At 40.4% G+C, this 18,831-nt stretch overlaps 1 protein-coding gene across 6 annotated transcripts in view; it reads left to right on the top strand.

Moving 5' to 3' along the window:
• The window catches only part of SDK2 (sidekick cell adhesion molecule 2), a 375,646-nt gene extending 360,459 nt beyond the window's left edge, over positions 1 to 15,187 (top strand). For all 6 annotated transcript variants that reach the window (XM_060764246.2, XM_060764242.2, XM_060764244.2 and 3 more), the window contains 7 exons: positions 679 to 840; positions 2,720 to 2,845; positions 6,225 to 6,389; positions 6,526 to 6,666; positions 9,122 to 9,260; positions 9,475 to 9,601; positions 12,972 to 15,187. In XM_060764246.2, the coding sequence (XP_060620229.2) occupies positions 679 to 840; positions 2,720 to 2,845; positions 6,225 to 6,389; positions 6,526 to 6,666; positions 9,122 to 9,260; positions 9,475 to 9,601; positions 12,972 to 13,325 (1,214 nt within the window). In that variant the 3' untranslated portion in view covers positions 13,326 to 15,187. The remainder of the gene's footprint in view (positions 1 to 678; positions 841 to 2,719; positions 2,846 to 6,224; positions 6,390 to 6,525; positions 6,667 to 9,121; positions 9,261 to 9,474; positions 9,602 to 12,971) is intronic.
• The last annotated feature ends 3,644 nt before the right edge of the window (positions 15,188 to 18,831 follow it).

Consider the following 18,831-nt stretch of genomic DNA (forward strand, 5'->3'; position numbering starts at 1 on the left):
TGGGTTTCTGGTGACAGGTCTAAGGGATTTTGTTAGGGTATTGTTACATTGCAGTGTTGGAATAAAAAAATGGAATTGAAATTTCAGAATATTGGAATGAGAAACAGTATATTTCAGCTGTTTGCACTCTTCCTATTATAAAAGTGATGTGATACATGTTTTTTTCCTGTCTTTTCTGTTTCTCTATGATAACCTGATTTTTCTGTCTCCCTATAAAGTAATATTTTACTTTTAAAAGTATACAATACTAATGAGAAGCACAATAACTTCAATGCAAAAATAGCCCCGCTGCCTTGATTCACAGCTACTGGTATATGCCATTCCTAATCCTGTAATCTGATTCTGATTTAACAGCATCATAGTCCCACTCCTTTATATTAATTAATGCTGAAATTCTATAAATACTTATCTGGGTGAAATTATTTTTACCATTAAAGGCTTAGGTTTATTTTACCTCTGAAGTCAGTGTAACATACCTTTGAAGAAACATAAATAGGATTGCACTGCAAAGTCTCTTTCTGAGGGCAAGCAAAAATATAAGCCATAAGAAGGAAACTAAGCCTCAGAGGTTTGGCCTTTGATCACAGCAACGTAGCTGCAGTTTAAGTCCTATAAGGACAAATAAATATGAATGTATTTGAGTACCTGATTGCTAAATTTTGCCTCCTTGTTGCTCAGGTGTCAGCAAGATTGTTACAGTGGACGTGAAAGGGAACAGCCCCCTCTGGTTGAAAGTCAAGGACCTGGCAGAAGGAGTCACATACCGGTTTCGAATCCGAGCAAAGACTTTCACTTACGGGCCAGAAGTGGAAGCCAATATCACAACAGGCCCAGGAGAAGGTAGAAGAAGAAGCTGGGAGGGGAATCACCTTCATTCATCACTCTACAACATATTCATGAGATACTGCAGAGTAATTTAAACTAAGGCTGTATAGAGAGAGAAAAAGAGGGAAATTAAACTAGTTTTAGTTTCCAATTTCCAGAAAGTTTTGTACTTCATCGCAAATCCAAGGGACAGCTTGGGCATCTCTCCCACTAACTATTGTAAAAAAAAAAAAGTCATCAAATTTCTGTATCACAACTCTTGATGAAATGTGCACAATAGGCTACTTTGGAGTGAGGAAGGCATGCAAAATCAATCAAAATGTACTCTGGTAGAGACAGGAGTTAGGAAATTCTGATTTTTAAAAAGTGTTTTTGATACAATTGTTTTATTTTTCTAATGACTTCTCACAATAGTCACAAAGCTGAATGTGTGTCTGAGTGTTTAAACCATTTGCTTGCCAAAAGTTATTAAGAGGGAGCTTGTCACTGCTACTACCGCTACTACTATTACTACTACTACTACTACTACTAATAATAATAATATACTTTATCCCCAAGGGGATTCAGGGCGGATTACAGAACTCATATTTGGGCAAACATTCATTGTTGTTATACAATTGACAAGGACAGACAATACATAAGCTGAGCTATAGGTTTTTCCCATATATTTCCATCTCCGACATCTGGAGTTTGTGCTTGACTCTGGCCACAGGGAGGTGCTTTCACTCCATCTTCCATACCAAGGAGTTTTTGTTGTCCATAGACAACCTTTCTATCGAATTGTTGCCATGTCCTTATGGGCACCTTTTATTACCTTCCCTATTTATCTCCTCACATTGCTGTTTTTCATTTGCTAAGTGAGCAGAAGCTGGGTTGATGACCAGGAGCTCACCCCGACCCAGGCTTAAACTGCCAACCTTTTGATTGGCAAGATTTTCTGCAGCTGGAGGTTAACCTGCTGTGTTAAAGTCCAGCCCGAGCTTTCTTGAGCGTGGTTTGCCCAAAAACACTCAATGGGTTTCCATGGCTAAGTGGGAATTTAGACCTTTGTCTCCCAAAAGTCCCATTCCAGAAATCAAATCACTATGCTACTCACCTGGAACAAGTGGAACCCTGTCATGTGACATTAAACATTTGAGTTCTTAAAAATGCCTTTCCTTGATAGTAGTCTTATATTACTGCACTCAGCTCTCCTTCTAGTGACTAATCCATGCAAAAGGGGAAAGACTTTAATAACCCAATGGATTGTGTTTGGTTTGTTATTCCTGGATATTCAGAAATCATCTGATAAGTGCTACACAACTAACTACAAACTACTAACAAGGATAAATTAGCAACTACAATGGATTACCATATAAAACCACCCATATTCTTTTTGTAGGCATGTTTTGGGTTATTCAGATCTAGGCATCAAATGTTTTGAAATTGAGATGGTGGAGATCAGACAGAGCTGATGAAAAATGGCCCCTTTTCCCAAACCTCCCCTTTCTGGAATGCTAGAAAAGGAGTCCAAAACACAGCTCTTCCAAACTCTGAGACAATAGTCAAACAAAGAACTCTGTTCTGCTCAGGAAGATGTGCAATAATGGTAGTTGATAGAAAAGGCAAGTTCTGTGGTTGTCAGTTGAGAAAGAAAAAAGCATGTAAGGGTTTACTTGTGTCATCAGCTACACATGAATCCTCCCCTTAATACTAGTGAGACTAACAAAAAGTGTGCTGATGAAGTCCACATGCAATCAACACAGCTGGCTTCCATTTAAAAGCTCTTACAGGCAAAGTGTTTGAGAAGTGACAGTTGCCAAAAGACATTAGTGGTTGAAGAATGTTGCTGCTTTGAGCCTGGGTCCCACTGCACATTTTCTCCACTGACATTGGCTTTTGGTTTGGTTCCCAGGTGCTCCAGGACCGCCAGGTGAGCCCTTCATCTCCAGGTATGGCTCAGCTATCACCATCCACTGGTCTAGTGGTGACCCAGGCAAAGGGCCAATCACCAGATACGTTATCGAGGCACGTCCTTCAGGTATCAGTTCTGCTCTTACTTCATATCTCCTTCTCTGACACTGGCATTCCTTATCCTAGAGTTATGACACTGTATAGTGTTTCAATCCAACTGTCCTTCTAGATCACAACTCACTATTACTTTGCAAAGCAGGAGGTTTCATTGCTTAAGAATACCTAGAAATCATGTCCACCAACACAGAAGATTCAGAACTAATAGTATTCAGAGGAAACTATATCTGGTATTTTTGCATGATTATAGCTATAACCAACCTCACACATCACTGTCAAAAATGAGATAGGAACACTCACTAAGAAGCCTAATGGAGAAATTGTGGAGTTCACCTGTGTGGCTTTTCGTTGTGATTTTCCCCCTAATTAACATTCCTTTCAGTATCTTAGATCATTTGAGTTGCTGTGGATTTCCTCTTTCTCCTTATCTCTTTACCAGCAACAGAGACTGAGAAAATGCATTTATGGACTACCATCCCCAGAATCCTGCAGTTCACAGAATCATATAGTCAGGCTGACTGAGATATTCCAGAAGTTGTTGTCCAAAATGTTATTTTTACAAGCTTGTGCCAGCGGACATCATAATGAATCATTGTTCTTGAGATATTTTCTTTGAAGGCACGTAATTCTGCCCCCAGAGTAATTGAATAATGGCCCAGTTGCAGCCACTGGCAAGAATTTCCTTTCCCTAGTGGAGACAAAGTGGGAGGCTAGGAGGCCAAAACAAGTTGCATGGACAGCCTCTTCAGTGGGGTCTTTCATACATTCCGTACCTTTTGAGTAATTCACATAGCACATTAGCAGTTCTTTTGCAACACCAGTGGTCTCCTGAACTCTGTGTTTGCATCCCAGTCATAATCTTGGGGGGAGGGGGGTACTTTTTGTGGGCTGGTAGTAAACACATGGCTGGAAAGAATGTGCATCCAGACTATATGAGCTCCCGTCCCAACATGTGATCTTAATGTGAGTCAGGTCTTCCATATCTATGTCTCTAAATGAGAAATTATAACACCAAGTGGCCAACTATTGGAAGAGTGGTCACTTCCAGCATAGTGCTTTGCTTAGGGGAGGATTTGTGTCCCCAAGAGGGTACTCATGAAACACTCAGCCTGCTCCACATTCAAATGTGATAACTCTGGGAAGGGGATGATCAATGAGCCCACAGGCCAAGAAGGGGCAGATGTAAGGGGATAAATCACTCTGGTGCTTTGAAAAGGACACTAGTTTGCTTTTTAATGAGACTGCAATGAATAACTGTCTCTCAGAAACTATGGGACAGAGCAGATGGTGTTGTACAGAGTCTTCTAATTGCCATTAAATCCTGTATGTTTTAACCTGGGGCATCATATGTACTGAAAGACTTGGGCTGTTCATTGAAAAGGGTTTTTGCTAATAACATTTTTGAGCCATTCTTGTTAATGTTGATAATATAACATAGTATTTGGAGGTGGGGGGGCTTCATTGAATGCAGTGTCAGATAGAATATGTTTCACTTATAGAAAGGGAAAGGGGGAGGACATACAAGAAGCACTTTGAGTGACTTATGTGAAATGGACTGTGATTGAAGGTGCATTTTCTTATCTGGATTTTCATTCCAAAATATACCTATGTGGAAATTCATCTTTCAGATAGTTTTGTTTTGAATATTTATTCTTCCAAGCATTCACTCCTGGTATCTTAAATCATTCTGCCTGTTCCTTTTCTGTAGTTAGACCTCCCTTCTCACCCATCTATATTGTCCATTATTATTCCTAAAAACCTTTCTTTATTAGCTACATTTTCCATGAGGTCCTCAATTAGCCTTCTGTCTCAGTCCCTGATGCCTTTTAATCACATGTCAATATTTCCTGAGATTCATCCAATATAGATAACAAACTAGAGTAAAATATATTAGTACTATAAGTAGACTAGGAAAAATATGAAGAATAGAATCACAAAGTCATAGAATCATAAAGTTAGAAGAGGCTTTGTGGGCCATCATTCAACCCCCTGCAGGTTGGACGATGGCCCACAGGTAGTCATCAGCCTCTTTTTGACTAATAGAAATAGGGTGAAAATATATTACTTTGTCTGGAAGACCATCATAGATCAAAGTATGTTAGGTTTGTCTGGGGAACATGGTCAGTGAACATAGGTCCATTTTTCTAGGGGACCATGATTGATAAATATATGCTAATTTTATTCAGAATGGGAGATGATCTTCCAATCTCAATAGAATGGTAGATGAAGGGCTGATCCATTCTCTTTCCAAAATTATGGCTAACAAAGGCGATGAACTATTTTCTCATGGTACTACATCGGGTAGCTAGATTATCCATGCCCTGTGAAATGTGTTGCTCCCCGAAAGCTATTGCCTGTGTGGTGATCCATGCCATGAACTGAAATTAAATCATCATTCATATGAGACCATTTGTTTTTAGAGACAATGTTGTTCAATTTAATTGGCACCAATGGCAGATATGTACAATTAATTAAAACCTTTCTGTACATAATATGCTTCTTTTTTAAAAAAATTCATATGACTATTTAGACCTTCTTTTGTTGTTCAACTGTTCTTTAGAGTTAAAGCTTCTTTTCTGGAAATTGACTGGAATGGCGTGACAGCTGATGATACTGTTTATTGTTTTAATTAATGCTTTATGTACTGTTTTTAATTAATGCTTTATATATTTTAATGGTTGTTGTATTATTGTAATTGTTTATTTGTAGTGGTATCGAATCGCTGCCAAAATGTAAGCCGTCCTGAGTCCCCCTTCGGGGGTAGAGAAGATACGGGGTAGAAATACCAGAAATAAATAAATAAAACACACACATATATATAATATTTTTATATATAGTTTTTAAACTTAGTGTTTTTAATGCATTACAACTGTACCCTTGGTTTGCTTCTGACACGATAAATAATATACTTTACACAAGATTTTTCAGTTATCTAAAAATTAAGGATTGTAGATGTGTGCATGAAGACATAAAAAATCTAGTATTGGTTGAGATCATTAGTCCCAGTGGCTCTCCATGCTTTATTTTCCTGGCCCTGCTTGGAGATACCTTGTCTTTTTTCCATTCAAATACTAACCAGACATAACTTTGCTTAGATTTTAAAATCAAACTAGATCCGTTATACTTGGGGTGATTTGGCAGTTCAATCTTATAACTGGTGTGGATAACTGCATAAACTTTGCTAGTCTCTTAATTTTGTCATTATTATTCTTTTTCAATGGAAGTGTGCATAGCTGGCCCTATGTGTTCCTCAATGGAGCCAATACCAGGCCACCAGACTGGGATATCAACATGATTGTCCTGTGTTCTTGGTGTATCTGGGTGTGCATGTGTGTTTATGCATTGAATGCCTTTGCTATGGTAATTGCATAGCTTTTTCTCTCTTACAGATGAGGGACTCTGGGATATTCTCATTAAGGATATCCCCAAAGAAGTGACTTCATACACCTTTAGCATGGACATTTTGAAGCAAGGTGTCAGCTATGACTTCCGAGTCATTGCTGTCAATGACTATGGCTATGGGACACCCAGCGCTCCCTCCCCATCAGTCTCAGGTAAAGTATCCCTGCCTCATTGCCATTTCCCAATAACCCCTAAACTGAGGCTATGGGAAACACCATAAATGAAGCATAAGGAAGCTTTGTGTTGAGAGGGGTCCTTGACTGCTCCATGCCACCTGCTGTTTTTCAGCTCAGAAAGCCAATCCCTTCTATGAAGAGTGGTGGTTCCTGGTGGTCATTGCTTTGGTGGGACTCATCTTCATCCTTCTCCTGGTCTTTGTCCTTATAATCCGTGGGCAGAGCAAGAAGTATGCCAAGAAGTCAGACTCTGGTAGGTGTCAATATATCCACAAGGCTTCATTTTTTCTAACAAGATCTGCTGTATTTTAGGACAATAAAATTATCGAACTGTTGAGGGGGCTTTAATATACTGGGATGAACCATGATCTGTTAGGATCACAACCTATCGGGATATAGATTATGAACTGTTAGGATCACAACCTAATCGGGTTAGCAGAGTTTATTTGGTAATGGATGATCGCTGGGCACATAGATGTTTTGTTTCTATTTGATGCTTTCAGCAGACAATGATGCAAGCAGACTTCTTTTAAAGATAACAAGTTTGTTTTCTATTTTTATGCAGCTCTCTTTAATAAGAGTTTACTTTTAAAGAAAACACAAGCCTCAACAGTTTAGTAGCTCCTGACACAGCCTTCTGCACTCTTTCCTATACTCAAGCTCACTCAAGGCTCAACACAGACTTCTAACAGGCCCAAGGCTTAACTTACACTTCTAACTGTCATCCTATTTAAAACTGAACATTCTAAACTATCACTGAGTCAGTCATATGACCCGCAGCCCCTCCCACTGCTTTAGTAATATAGAGATAAGGTAACTGCAAACTAAAAAATATATATATACTTCAGATTATAAAATGACATACTAATAAAACAGAGAAGGTTGCTTCCTTCAACATAATAAAGGATTGTTTTCAGCTTCACCAATAATAACAAGACCCCTTCTGTCAGCTACTTCCTGGCTGTAAAGCCTCTTTCCATAAGGCAATCATCTACTCTTAAGGGTGAGGGAAGTGCAGCACATGGGTGACATGTTCTCCCTGGACCCCACATTTGCAAACCATAAATTCTACCCATCAATCCTCATAACATCCTGAAAAAAAAACCCTCTACAATATGGCAAGCAATAAATCCCAAATCATGCCTATAGCCTTAAATCCATGCCAATATACCAAACCACTCTATTGAATCTTCAGAACTTCCTACTTGTTCTAAAATACCTTGTTCTTCCCTTATTTCTCCTTCAAATTCATAACAGGAAGTGACCCATCACTTCACCATTTTGAAGGTAAAGTGGAGGGAAAACTGGATATTAACACACTCAGATGGGGATGCAGCTCACAGAGGGCCTAGAAAGGTAGAAAATTAGGCCCTTCTCTAGGTCCTCACCCTTGATCATACTTCTAACTTACAGTGTGGTAATAACTAGTATTTCAGAGTCCAGTCATTCTTCCTACCAGTAAACATTGGCTCCTCCCCTCTGGAGACTGGGAAAGGGAACAGTTGCTTTCTGTTGTGAAGATGAGTAATAAATGGGGAAATGTAGCTTGAACTGTCCTTTGCACTCTGAGATCCATCTTAAGAAATACTCTCTCAAGTGTCTGAATGTGTAATGTTGGGAGGAAAAGTCAATGACCTTGTCGACATCATGCCAAGCTGGCAATTAAAATAAATGGCTTCATGCTTTAGTCAACGCCAGAGGCAGCCACAAAGTTGGAAAGGTCACCAGGTCAAGGGAATATAGCAGTGTTTGCTTTGCTCTAATTGTCAGGAAAATATGGACCTTCCTCTTAAACAAACTTGAGGGTGAAATTTGAGGACGAGTGGCACAGCACTCTCGGTTTTCCCCTTGGAGGTCTGCCTCATGTTGTAGCACATTTTCATTCTGTGAGCTTGTATAACTATGTGCACCTGTGTAACAGTTTCCAACCCACCTATAACAAGCAGATACAGCTTCAATGTATGATGATGTACCTATGTTTCACCCTACCTATATTGTGATATAACCATGTTGTAGAACTGTTACATGTGAACTGACCATAGTTTACTCTTTTATAAATTGACAAAGCTATTCTGAAGTAGAATAGCTTTGTCTGAGGTAGACCCTCAGAATGGCTTTGTTGAGTTTGCAGCACTGGGAAAATTACTTCTTTGGACTAAAGGAAACAAACTGTTGCCTTTTAGGAAATCGAGTGTGGTTTTAAGGCAAAAAAAAATTCTCCCAATTATCAGCAAATTAAAATCCAGGAGAATCTGTGGGTTTCAGGGGTCCCATGGCTCTTACTTAAAAGTCACAAAAAGTTGCATTTTGCCCATAGATCATACTTTGCTTACCCTTGCCCTAGGGCATAAAGTATATGTAAATGATGCATGACAGTAAGCTACGCTCTTCTGCGTTAGTGTTGCAGATGCACTTAACAATATGCTTTTCTTGCTCTGAGCAGAAGCAACAGAATTCTGTGCCTAGTGATAGAAACCTGATCTTCCTTTTGCCTCATAGGATTTTCCTTAAATCTTGTCATTTTTGTCGTCATTCTCCCTCATCCCATCATTTAAACTTTAAAGTATCCTTTCCCATATAGTTAGGAAGCATGAAACAAACTGATGAATTTTGTTCTCCCTAGGAAGATATTTTAGCAACTGGCTTTACAACAGAGAAAGCCCAAGTCTGTTCCCTCAGCTATTTGTGATTGATATTGTTGTTTTCAGGAGGCAACTGTAAGTCGAATGCACTCGGACATGGTGAGATGGTCAGTCTGGATGAGAGCAGTTTTCCTGCTCTGGAACTGAACAACCGTCGCCTGTCAGTGAAAAACTCTTTCTGCCGGAAAAATGGAATATATACAAGGTAGCCAAGGCTTCCAAAACAGTGGGGAGCGGGTGGCCAGTGAGGAAGCAGAGAAAAGAAATTAAGGAGGAGCGCTTCGCTCTCCCACACTAATCATAATAACAATAACAATAATAATAATGATGATGATGATGATGATGATGATGATAATAATAATAATAATAGGCACCTTCCCTTCTGAACACCATTTCACAGCTTCTGTGTCATTTCTTAGGTCCCCACCAAGACCTAGCCCTGGTTCCCTGCACTACTCAGATGAAGATGTTACCAAGTACAATGACCTCATTCCAGCCGAGAGCAGCAGCCTTACAGAAAAGCCTTCAGAGATCTCTGATTCACAGGTAAGTCACAAACCAGGAGGTTGGGATTAGAGAAGCTTTTGACTGAAATAGAGCAAAGCTTGGTATCTGCGTAGGTAGAGGGGGGCACTTCTTACATCTTGGAGCAGAGATGACATGAAATCACATCATTTCTGGACTCTATTTCAGCTCACTTTTTTTACATTGGGAGGCAACATAAATCGCCACATTTTGTAATTTCAAAATAGGGATTTTTTTAATATTCAGAAATCTTTGTGTGCACAAAAGTGACTTTTTAGGAATGCAAGTAATTTTGACTCCAGGTAATGAGCGGTATTAAAAAAAAAATCATTGGACAACAAAACCCAGGGATTTGATACTAGGTGAGCAGAGCCCCCTGCCTTAAGGTGGAAAATTATATACCTTACATGTTTGCAGCAGATCTTTCCAGATACATGGCAAACTTTATTCATTTCGTTATGCTTTATAAACCTGTCAGAACCTGTAAGTTCTAGTGCTGAAGGAATGTGAGTCAGAAAAAAAAGATATTGAATGACCAAGTGTTTGAAAGTCTTATCCCTGCCTAATAAAATGAGGTTCACAGAAGGTTTTTCCAGAGTGGAATCATATAGTCCAAGTCTTCCATGTGAAGGACCCACATACTAAGGTTGCCAACAGACCTGGAAAAATGCAGCATGGACAATTTGTTGGGCAACTTGTGAGAGAAGTCCCTCTTTCCACATCCTTTTTCAGATGTCAGGATTCTTTATTTCAAGAACTGGCAAGCCTTTAATGGAGAAACAAGGGTTTGATCAACTTTTACAACATATTCAGGAAAAATACATCCCTTCAAATTAGTGGTGGAGGGCTGGGACAATTGAAAGAGATATCAGAGTGAAGTATAGAAAGATATACATATGTGTATATATACACATGCAAGAGAGGCTTATCTCTTGAGTTTTGTAGATGGAGCTTGCAGTCCTTTCAACAGAGTTTGGATAATTACTTTTAAGGTTGATGGATATAAGGACACGTTAAACATGATGGCCCATGAGGTCTCTTCCAACTCAATGATTCTATGCTACAAGAGAATGATCCATAGCATCATGAAACTACTGCTGTTAAATGTGGCTTCCATGTGTAGCATAAGAGATGGAACGTTAACATTTTATTGAGCAGATGGATTTGAAAACTTCATGACTTTCGCCATCAATCAGATCACTGTAGACCTGCCCTCTTTAGCTTTTTCTCTTCATGGCTATGATGAGGGAGCAGTATATGAGCAGATGAAGAAAAAAAAGGAAGGAAATTTGTAGTCTGCATTCTTTGAGGAAGGTGCTAATCTAAAAAAAAAAGTTCACTCATGTCCATGAGCTGGATGGGCTAAGTTTTCAGACAGCCTGCCTTGTACAAATCTGGATTATACTTGTCCCCCTACATCCTTCTGGAATAGGGTCATGATCAGAGGATCCAACTGGAAAGCAGGGTGGTGGAAGCATGCAAACATCTGCCTTATAAATGCCAGGACTAGGGTACATGCAATCTCACAGCTAGTCTCTCTCTCTCATACACTTGCCCTCATTGCCAGTAGCAACAAGCACTCGCACTTCTGAGACTAGCAGGAGCTGGCAGTCCTGCCAGGTTAGAGCAAAATGGCTCCTTTGTCTTCTCCTTAAGAACAGACCTTTTGCCAAATGGCCTGAACCTCAACTGGCATCCCCAGTGCAATTAGGCACTCTCGATGAATTGCTGTCATGGCAAAAGCCTTGAGCCACAAGGACAGCTAGGGGCAATTGTCTTTTCTAAGGCTGATCACTGCTCCTGACAAACATGAGAATGAAGGAGAGAGAGAAAACAAATTTTGAGCCATGCTTCATATTCAGCCAGTTGGTACTGGAAGACTGTAGAACAGCAACAAGTGGCACAGTTCTGTCATTGGTTGTCTCCATTAGCCCTCTTGTGTGAGGATCCATCAGTGGCTGTCCTACCTGTAAAGTAAGGCGACTGGAAATTCTACAGTTTATTCTATCTTCAATGAATTTTGTTAACTATGAACAGTGGAAAAACATGTATTTATACATTATATGCATATGAAAAATGAGAGGGGAGTGTGGGATTGAGAGTTCATACCAGATGTGTTTGAAGGCTCACTTTTGATTTTGCAATCTGTTTTGTTTTATTTTATTCCTGGCCTTGTTTCTATAGCCCCGTGTTTCTGAAAAGGTAAGGTGCAGATTTTTCCAGTTCTCCCATTTGGGAGATGTCTGACATTCAGTTTTTATTCCTAATGCTTTGACACCATAGCTCTCCCAACCCTTTTTTCTCAATAACTTGAGGAGATGTGGTTCCTTTTCCTGTGCTGTTTCTCTTCTACCTCTGTGCAGCAAGTACATTTGAGGAACTGTTGAGAACTGAACTAGTTGAAAGCCGCCACTTGATCGCTTCCTTGGCTGAGTGCTGGGTTCCCATGAATGGTCCCTATTGTGCTTCTGCAAATGGAGAAGCTGAATTCAATTAGGAAGAGCAGAGGGGAGCTGAAAGGAGGGAAATGAGCCAAGTCTATCCTGGCCAGTTTTCTTCTCTCTCCATGCTTCAAACTTCAGGGTTTTTTAAAAATTGCAGATGTTCTCATAGATGAAATACTTGGTTACTCTTTAAAGATGTATTTTGGAATTAGAGGTAGAGAGGTGTTACTTTTTCAGTATTATCTTATTAAATTAATACCCAAAGACATTATATCAGGAATGTCTGATTTTTAAGTACTCAAGTAAAGATTAATTGGTAAATGTATCAGTAATATGTTGATGGTTTTAAATTACATTATCCATATATACATTTACATGAAACGTCAGGACTGTTGAATGAGCTGAAAAATTCAGGAGGCAAAAACTGCAGGGAATGGGATTAAGGTGTGAATTGAGAAAGTAGTAAATGATTAAAATTTGTAACACTGTTTCAATGTTGGGGACGGCTAGGTGATACCAGCTGCATAAAGATTAAGGCTGACAGGGTCTTCTATATGTTTGTTTGTTATATTATTTTAGCCCAATAAGGAAATAAAATAGAGCCAACTCTTCACTTTTCATATTTCTTTTTGTAATTTCTACATTTCCAGGTATTTTTTGTTTGAACTTCTGTGGATATCAATCCATTTTTTCATATACACTTATGGATTTGGAACACTGATGTCAGAGAAGGTAGTCTTATATAAATCCTTTTCTTTGACCCAAGGGAGTAAGCCCAGCTCAGGCCCTACAAATTGTGGGTCAAAAAGTCAGAAAATGCAATGGAGGTTGGCTGCATTGCACAATCATTTTCTCATGGTAGTTTTGTCCACCTAGCCAATTAATTCCTCCATATGATAATTCATTAATATAATAGTATTTTTGTCCCCCTTTTTCTCTTTCCATAGGGAAGTGACAGTGAGTATGAAGTGGAGCAAAACCACCAGAAAGCCCATTCCTTTGTCAACCATTACATCAGTGATCCAACGTATTACAACTCATGGAGACGCCAACAGAAGGGCATTTCACGGGCTCAGGCCTACAGCTATACAGAGAGTGACTCGGGCGACCCGGACCAGTGCCCAATGTCCAACAGCACCAGCACCCAACAGGGCAGTCTCTTTCGGCCCAAATCCAGTAGGACTCCAACCCCACAAACCCCAGTCAACCCTCCCAGCCAGCAGAGCACCCTTTACCGCCCTCCCAGTAGCCTTGCCCCTGGGTCCAGAGCTCCTATTGCTGGGTTTTCTTCTTTTGTTTGACATTTCTAAAGGCAAGAAGAAGAAAGAGAGAAAATGGTTAAGAAGATAAAATCATGGAGTTAATAATAACAATAATGAAGAACATTTTGGTCCAGAATTATTATTTTTAAGAGACGAAGAGAAGATCATGTGGGAGACAATCAGTCATAGCTGAGTTTGGAACCATTGACTGCTGCTGTCACATCTAGTATTTCACAGTGCTCTTCAAAAACTACCTGTCTGAAAATGGTATACCTGGAGCAAGACAGGATACAGCTCTGTCCTCAAGCCTAGTGCTGAAGGAAGTAAGGAAGGATGGATGGATGGCAACAGGGTACAAGACTGGGAACCCCAAAGCTAAGGCAGCGTTTGGTACTGCAGACCACCTCCTTGCAGGTCAACTCACAGACAGGGAAGGAAACGGTGAACTGGCATTTCTCAAATGTCTCTGTGCATTTTCTTTCTTTCTTTCTTTCTTTTCTCCAACCAAAGCTTTCCTCGGAGGGGAACGGGTTTGGGCTCTACAAGCGATAAACATGAGCCAGCTGGACTGCTGCAATCAGAGCTGTTTAATGCAGGACCTGCAAGCGCGGTGTGCAAGTGACTGGCCAACAGGAATACGCTCCAGGCGGCTAGCAACTGGCCTGTGGAAGAGCAAGACTGCTATATCATGATAGCAGTGGGAGCTAAGGAACTGGAACAACACTGAAAGGATCCACATTCTCTGAGGCTGTAATGAAGGAACAATAGACGTGTAGGCTGGTGAACAACCTCTCTGGCACTCAGGCCAATTTTGCCTCCAGTTTGCTCTTCTGCTCGCAGTTGGAACATTTGCAAACATTAACCAAACTGAATGGTGCTGACTAAAGAAAGTGTGGTTTCTTTTTGTATATTTTGAGGTGAGGATAGGAGACTATATTTGAGAACAGTTAGAAGGAAGCTAATGAATTCCAATTGTATCACCTCAGCAGAAAGTGTCTTCCCTGGAGCTTTGTGGGAGAGCTGAGCCACTGCAGCCAAACCAAGCCACAAGGCAGAACCCACCCCACATGGTCTCAGCGCCCCGTCGTCTTCTCGGTTCTTTCCCCCCCCATTCACTTCATTGGGCAGGGGAAGAGAGAAAGGAAAGGGGGAAGCCCCAATCCAATTCAAGTGCAATTCGAGGGGGTGTTCAGGGACAGGATATAAACTTGACCATTTAAATGCTGCACGGCCTCTAGGTACTGGCTTTAGAAAGGATAACCTCAGTGGGCTGTACTTCAGCCCCACTGCAGCGTTTTCTCTCCTGGTGGTATCAAAACAAAACATTCTCTTCAGTTCCATAGAAAAGGAGAGTTTGTCCCCAATTCCCCTTTTATATTGTTGTTTTAGTTTTTCACAACTCACAACACACAAAGGACGAGGGAGGGACTGCTAGTGGTGAGATGGATTCAAAGTGGTAGCCCCCTCCTCCCTCAATTTTTTGGTTTTGTTTTGTTTTGAATTCTATTTTAGCACAAGGTTATGGAGGAGGTAGGTGGGAAGTTTTTTGTTTGTTCATTTTGGCCTAGCAGACCATGAATACACATACACACACAGTGCCTACTGAGCCCCAAGATCTGCGGTGGCCATCTTCTCCCCTCCCCTCCGGCAGAATCATGGGTTAGAGCAAAAAACAAAAAAAGGTGGTAGAACGACGAGGAAAAGAGGGGAGGAAAAGAAAATGGGAGCCTTCTGCTCTACCTGTATGACCTTCTTTCCTGGAAGTGCTAGGGATATAGTGATGCCCTTTACGCAACCCTCACCTCACCCCATGCCTTTATTTGCACATTGTTTTCAAAGCCTGGTTTACAAAGGATTGAGCCTGGAACATAGGGTCCTTTTAATAAAGAATCAAAAGGCAATTTGAACGGTTTCTGGGGCTTTCATTGTGTTTCTCAAAACAAACTGTGCTATAATGGCAATCTGTTAAACGTAAGGCATATCGCCTTAACAGAACTGGTCCCAAGCCACTGAGTAAGAAGGACTTAACCAAAGGAACCCTTTACAGATTTACTTAAGGATGATTTCAAAATATCCTCCGGCTGTTATTCGATGCTGTGAGAATTTGGTGCTCTAACATAATTCAAAAGAGGATTAAACAAGCTCACAGACAGGATATTTGTACCATTAGAGGTATTAAAGCAGCAGAGCAGCCATGTCCTCAGCTCCTGTCTGTCTGCTCCTGAACCTCTACCATTGAAAGCTTGGACTGAGTGGGGAAAAGACATAGCTCTTCAATGTACTGTCTTGTCATGTGCTTCCTTCAAATCAGGGTCAGTGGGCAATGCTGACAGCTATATTGACCTAGTTCTGTACCTTCCCAGAAATACATCTCTCCTTTAAAGTTAAAATTAAACTGGTTTTAAGTCCCCTTATTGTAGTCAAAATAATTTAAATATAGCCTGGGTTATCCACAAATGTGCTTCTAAGAATATGAAATCATAACAGACAGGTTGGAAAATTGGCTCATGCAGAAAGCTGTTCGTTGGTAGGGCGTATGTCCACATTGCTCACAATTTTATTTTCCATGCCACCAAGTGTGTGTGTGGGTCGGGGCAGGGATGGGGGCAACAACTGAAAATCTGCTCTATGTTTTAGTAAATTTATGTTAGGATGCATAAGCTGGTCATATTGGAGGAGACATGTGGACATATGCATGCCATGACATCCACAATTAAAAGAGTAAAAGGGTCAAGGAATATAGTTAAGCTGCACCAAAAAGAAAGAGGTGATACCACCCAACCTTGTATTGGAAAATAATGTTATTTGTATAAATATATTATGGCTTTACTTAGATGAACATGATTTCCAAAACCTTTTCAGTTTATTTGGTTGCCACACTGTACAGTTGTTGCTTGTGATCCAGGTATACCGTGCCTCAAGGCAATCATTTTCTTATGGGAAAATCTCAGGCTTTCCTGATGAACAACTAACTGCATAGCCCTACCATACTTGGTCATTATGGTATTGGACCTATGCAATGATTTTTAAAAAGTGAGTTGCAATATAGTAAGGTAGGCTTACAATGTGTCGCTCATTGACAGAATGTTAGCCACTGCCGGTTTACAAAATGGATGAAGAAAACCTGTCTTGGCTGGCTTAGGTTGTCTGTTGACTTGTATAGCACTCCAAACTTTTTTTAATTCCCTTTGGTTTAAAGAAAGGCGGTGTTACTAAAATTAATCACATGCTTTATGGGGCATCCCTCCATCCGAGAACCAATCCCATATTAAACAACCAATGTTAGCAAGAGGTTATTAAGAAGCAAAAGTGGCCAGCTGGCACCCTACAGACTACAATTTAATTAATCGCTGATGTGAAGAACAGGCCTCTACTTTGGATAATATGGCTGTTCACTTGAAAGAGATTAACTCCAAGCCAGGAAATAGGTAATAAAGGCTTCCCTTTAGCAGCTGCCTTGGTGGCTGGAAATTCAATTGGCAAGTTTCAAACCCATTAAAAGAGAAGACATTAAAGAGCAGGGTCACACTGTGTCCTTCCAAAAGAAAAGGGGGGAAATCTCTCATGGTCAGAGGGAAGATGGTTCTTGATGTCAGAATTGTTTTTAAAAAGAAGATGTCCATCCCGTATCTGCTGGAGATGAACATATCATGGAGAACACCAATGTTCCTTTTGGTAACCAACTAAGTGTAAGTGAAGAAGCAGCAAAGCATACATTGTGTGTTATCAAGAAGAGAAATACCGTGATTTAGATCTAATCACTTTCAACCCTCGCACTTGCAGGACTGAAGACCGACAGGTTTGAATCTGAGGAGATCACAGGTGAGCTCCCTCTGTCAGCTCCAGCTCCTCATGCAGGGATATGAGAGAAGCATCCCACAAGGATGATAAAACATCAAAACATCCAGGCATGCCCTGCAACGTCTTTGCAGACAGTCAGTTCTCTCACACCAGGAGCGACTTGTAGTTTCTCAAGTTGCTGCTGACAGAGGGAAAAAAATTAACAATCTCTCCAACTACGCTTTCTTTATTTTATTGTAATTTTAATTGAATGTCTGTTCTGCCTTTATAACAATGTAATGATAAGTATCCAGTTAAAACAAAACAAAAAAAATCACATAAAAAATAACAGGATCCACAAGATTAAAGCCTACTCCCGTGGCAAATTAGTTCTGATGCCAAAACCTTATCTGAATAACAATGCATTTGACTTTGGCAGGGTTCTTTTCTTTTTAACTTAGCTATGTACACTCATGCAAAGCCAAGACAAAGGCAAAGCAGAAATTTTTAAAAAAACTTGAGACATGTAAAAAAAAGAAGACCTCATCTGTTCAGAGTAGGAAGGAGGGGTTTTTTCTTAGCAAGTTTTTGCTGGTTTCCAGGCATTACACAGACATTTGGGTGCTCACACTCCTTCCTTTTTCTTGACAGCAAAATATTATTTCAAAAATGAAATTATTGTGTTTTACAACCACCTTAAAAAGGCAACAAATAAAGGTCAGAAAATGAGAGAGAGAATTTCAGTGTAGCAGTCTCATACGATAATGCATTTTTTAAAACCACAGCCAGCATGGGAGATGCAGATAAGTTGGTGGCATTGAGGCTGAGTTACATGGGAAGAAAGTAATTGATATGCAAAAACAAATCTTACTGGGACATTTAATTTTAGCCACCTATCTTTATGTTGGTGGCAGTGGACTATCCATCTAAGGTTGGCAGATTCGGCATGGTAATAAATGTCTATGCCTTCCATAATTATTTAGAAGGGACTGTTTACTTCTCCTCCCATGCAGGAATAAAAACTGGAGACACAAGCCTCCCATCTTACACAATTTTTGGTGACAGTTTTAGAGCTATAACGATTCTTCATAATCTGTAAACCATGAAAGCACAATGGAGGAGAGACAGTTTGTTGTGAAAAAGACTTTTCCAACCCACTCAGAATCCCAAGAGGGGAGTCTCAGCAATGAACTTCCCTTTCTGTGGATCAAGTTAATTGTTTTATTTTTAAACACTCATGCAAACATGAAGAGTGTGTGAGTCAAAAACGTGTTTGCACACAATTATTTAAGTAAACTAAGCAGGGAAATTATAAGTTGGATGGCAAAACTCAGATTTCACTCCAGGTAATGTATGAAATTGCCCCTACTGAAAGGCAGATGTGAGACTTTTACTCCAAATTTGTTTGTTTCTACGGCAGTAAAGGTAAAGATTTCCCCTTGACATTAAGTCTAGTCAAGTCTGACTTGGGGAGGGGGGGGGGGGGGTGCTCATCTGCATTCCTAAGCTGTAGAGCCGGCGTTGTTCGTAGATGCCTCCTAGTTCATGTGGCAGGCATGGCTGCATGGAGCGCCGTTACCTTCCCACTGAAGCAGTACCCATTGATCTACTCACATTTGCATGTTTTCGAACGAATAGGCTGCAGAAGCTGGGGCTAACAATGAGAGTTCACCCAGTCTCACAGATTCGAACCGCAGCCCTTCCTGTCAGCAAGTACTGTAGCTTAGCGGTTTAACCCGCTGTGCCACCGTGGCCCCTTTCTAGG

The sequence above is a fragment of the Anolis sagrei genome, chromosome 2 (assembly GCF_037176765.1).
Source record: "Anolis sagrei isolate rAnoSag1 chromosome 2, rAnoSag1.mat, whole genome shotgun sequence".
Classification (NCBI taxonomy): domain Eukaryota; kingdom Metazoa; phylum Chordata; class Lepidosauria; order Squamata; family Dactyloidae; genus Anolis; species Anolis sagrei.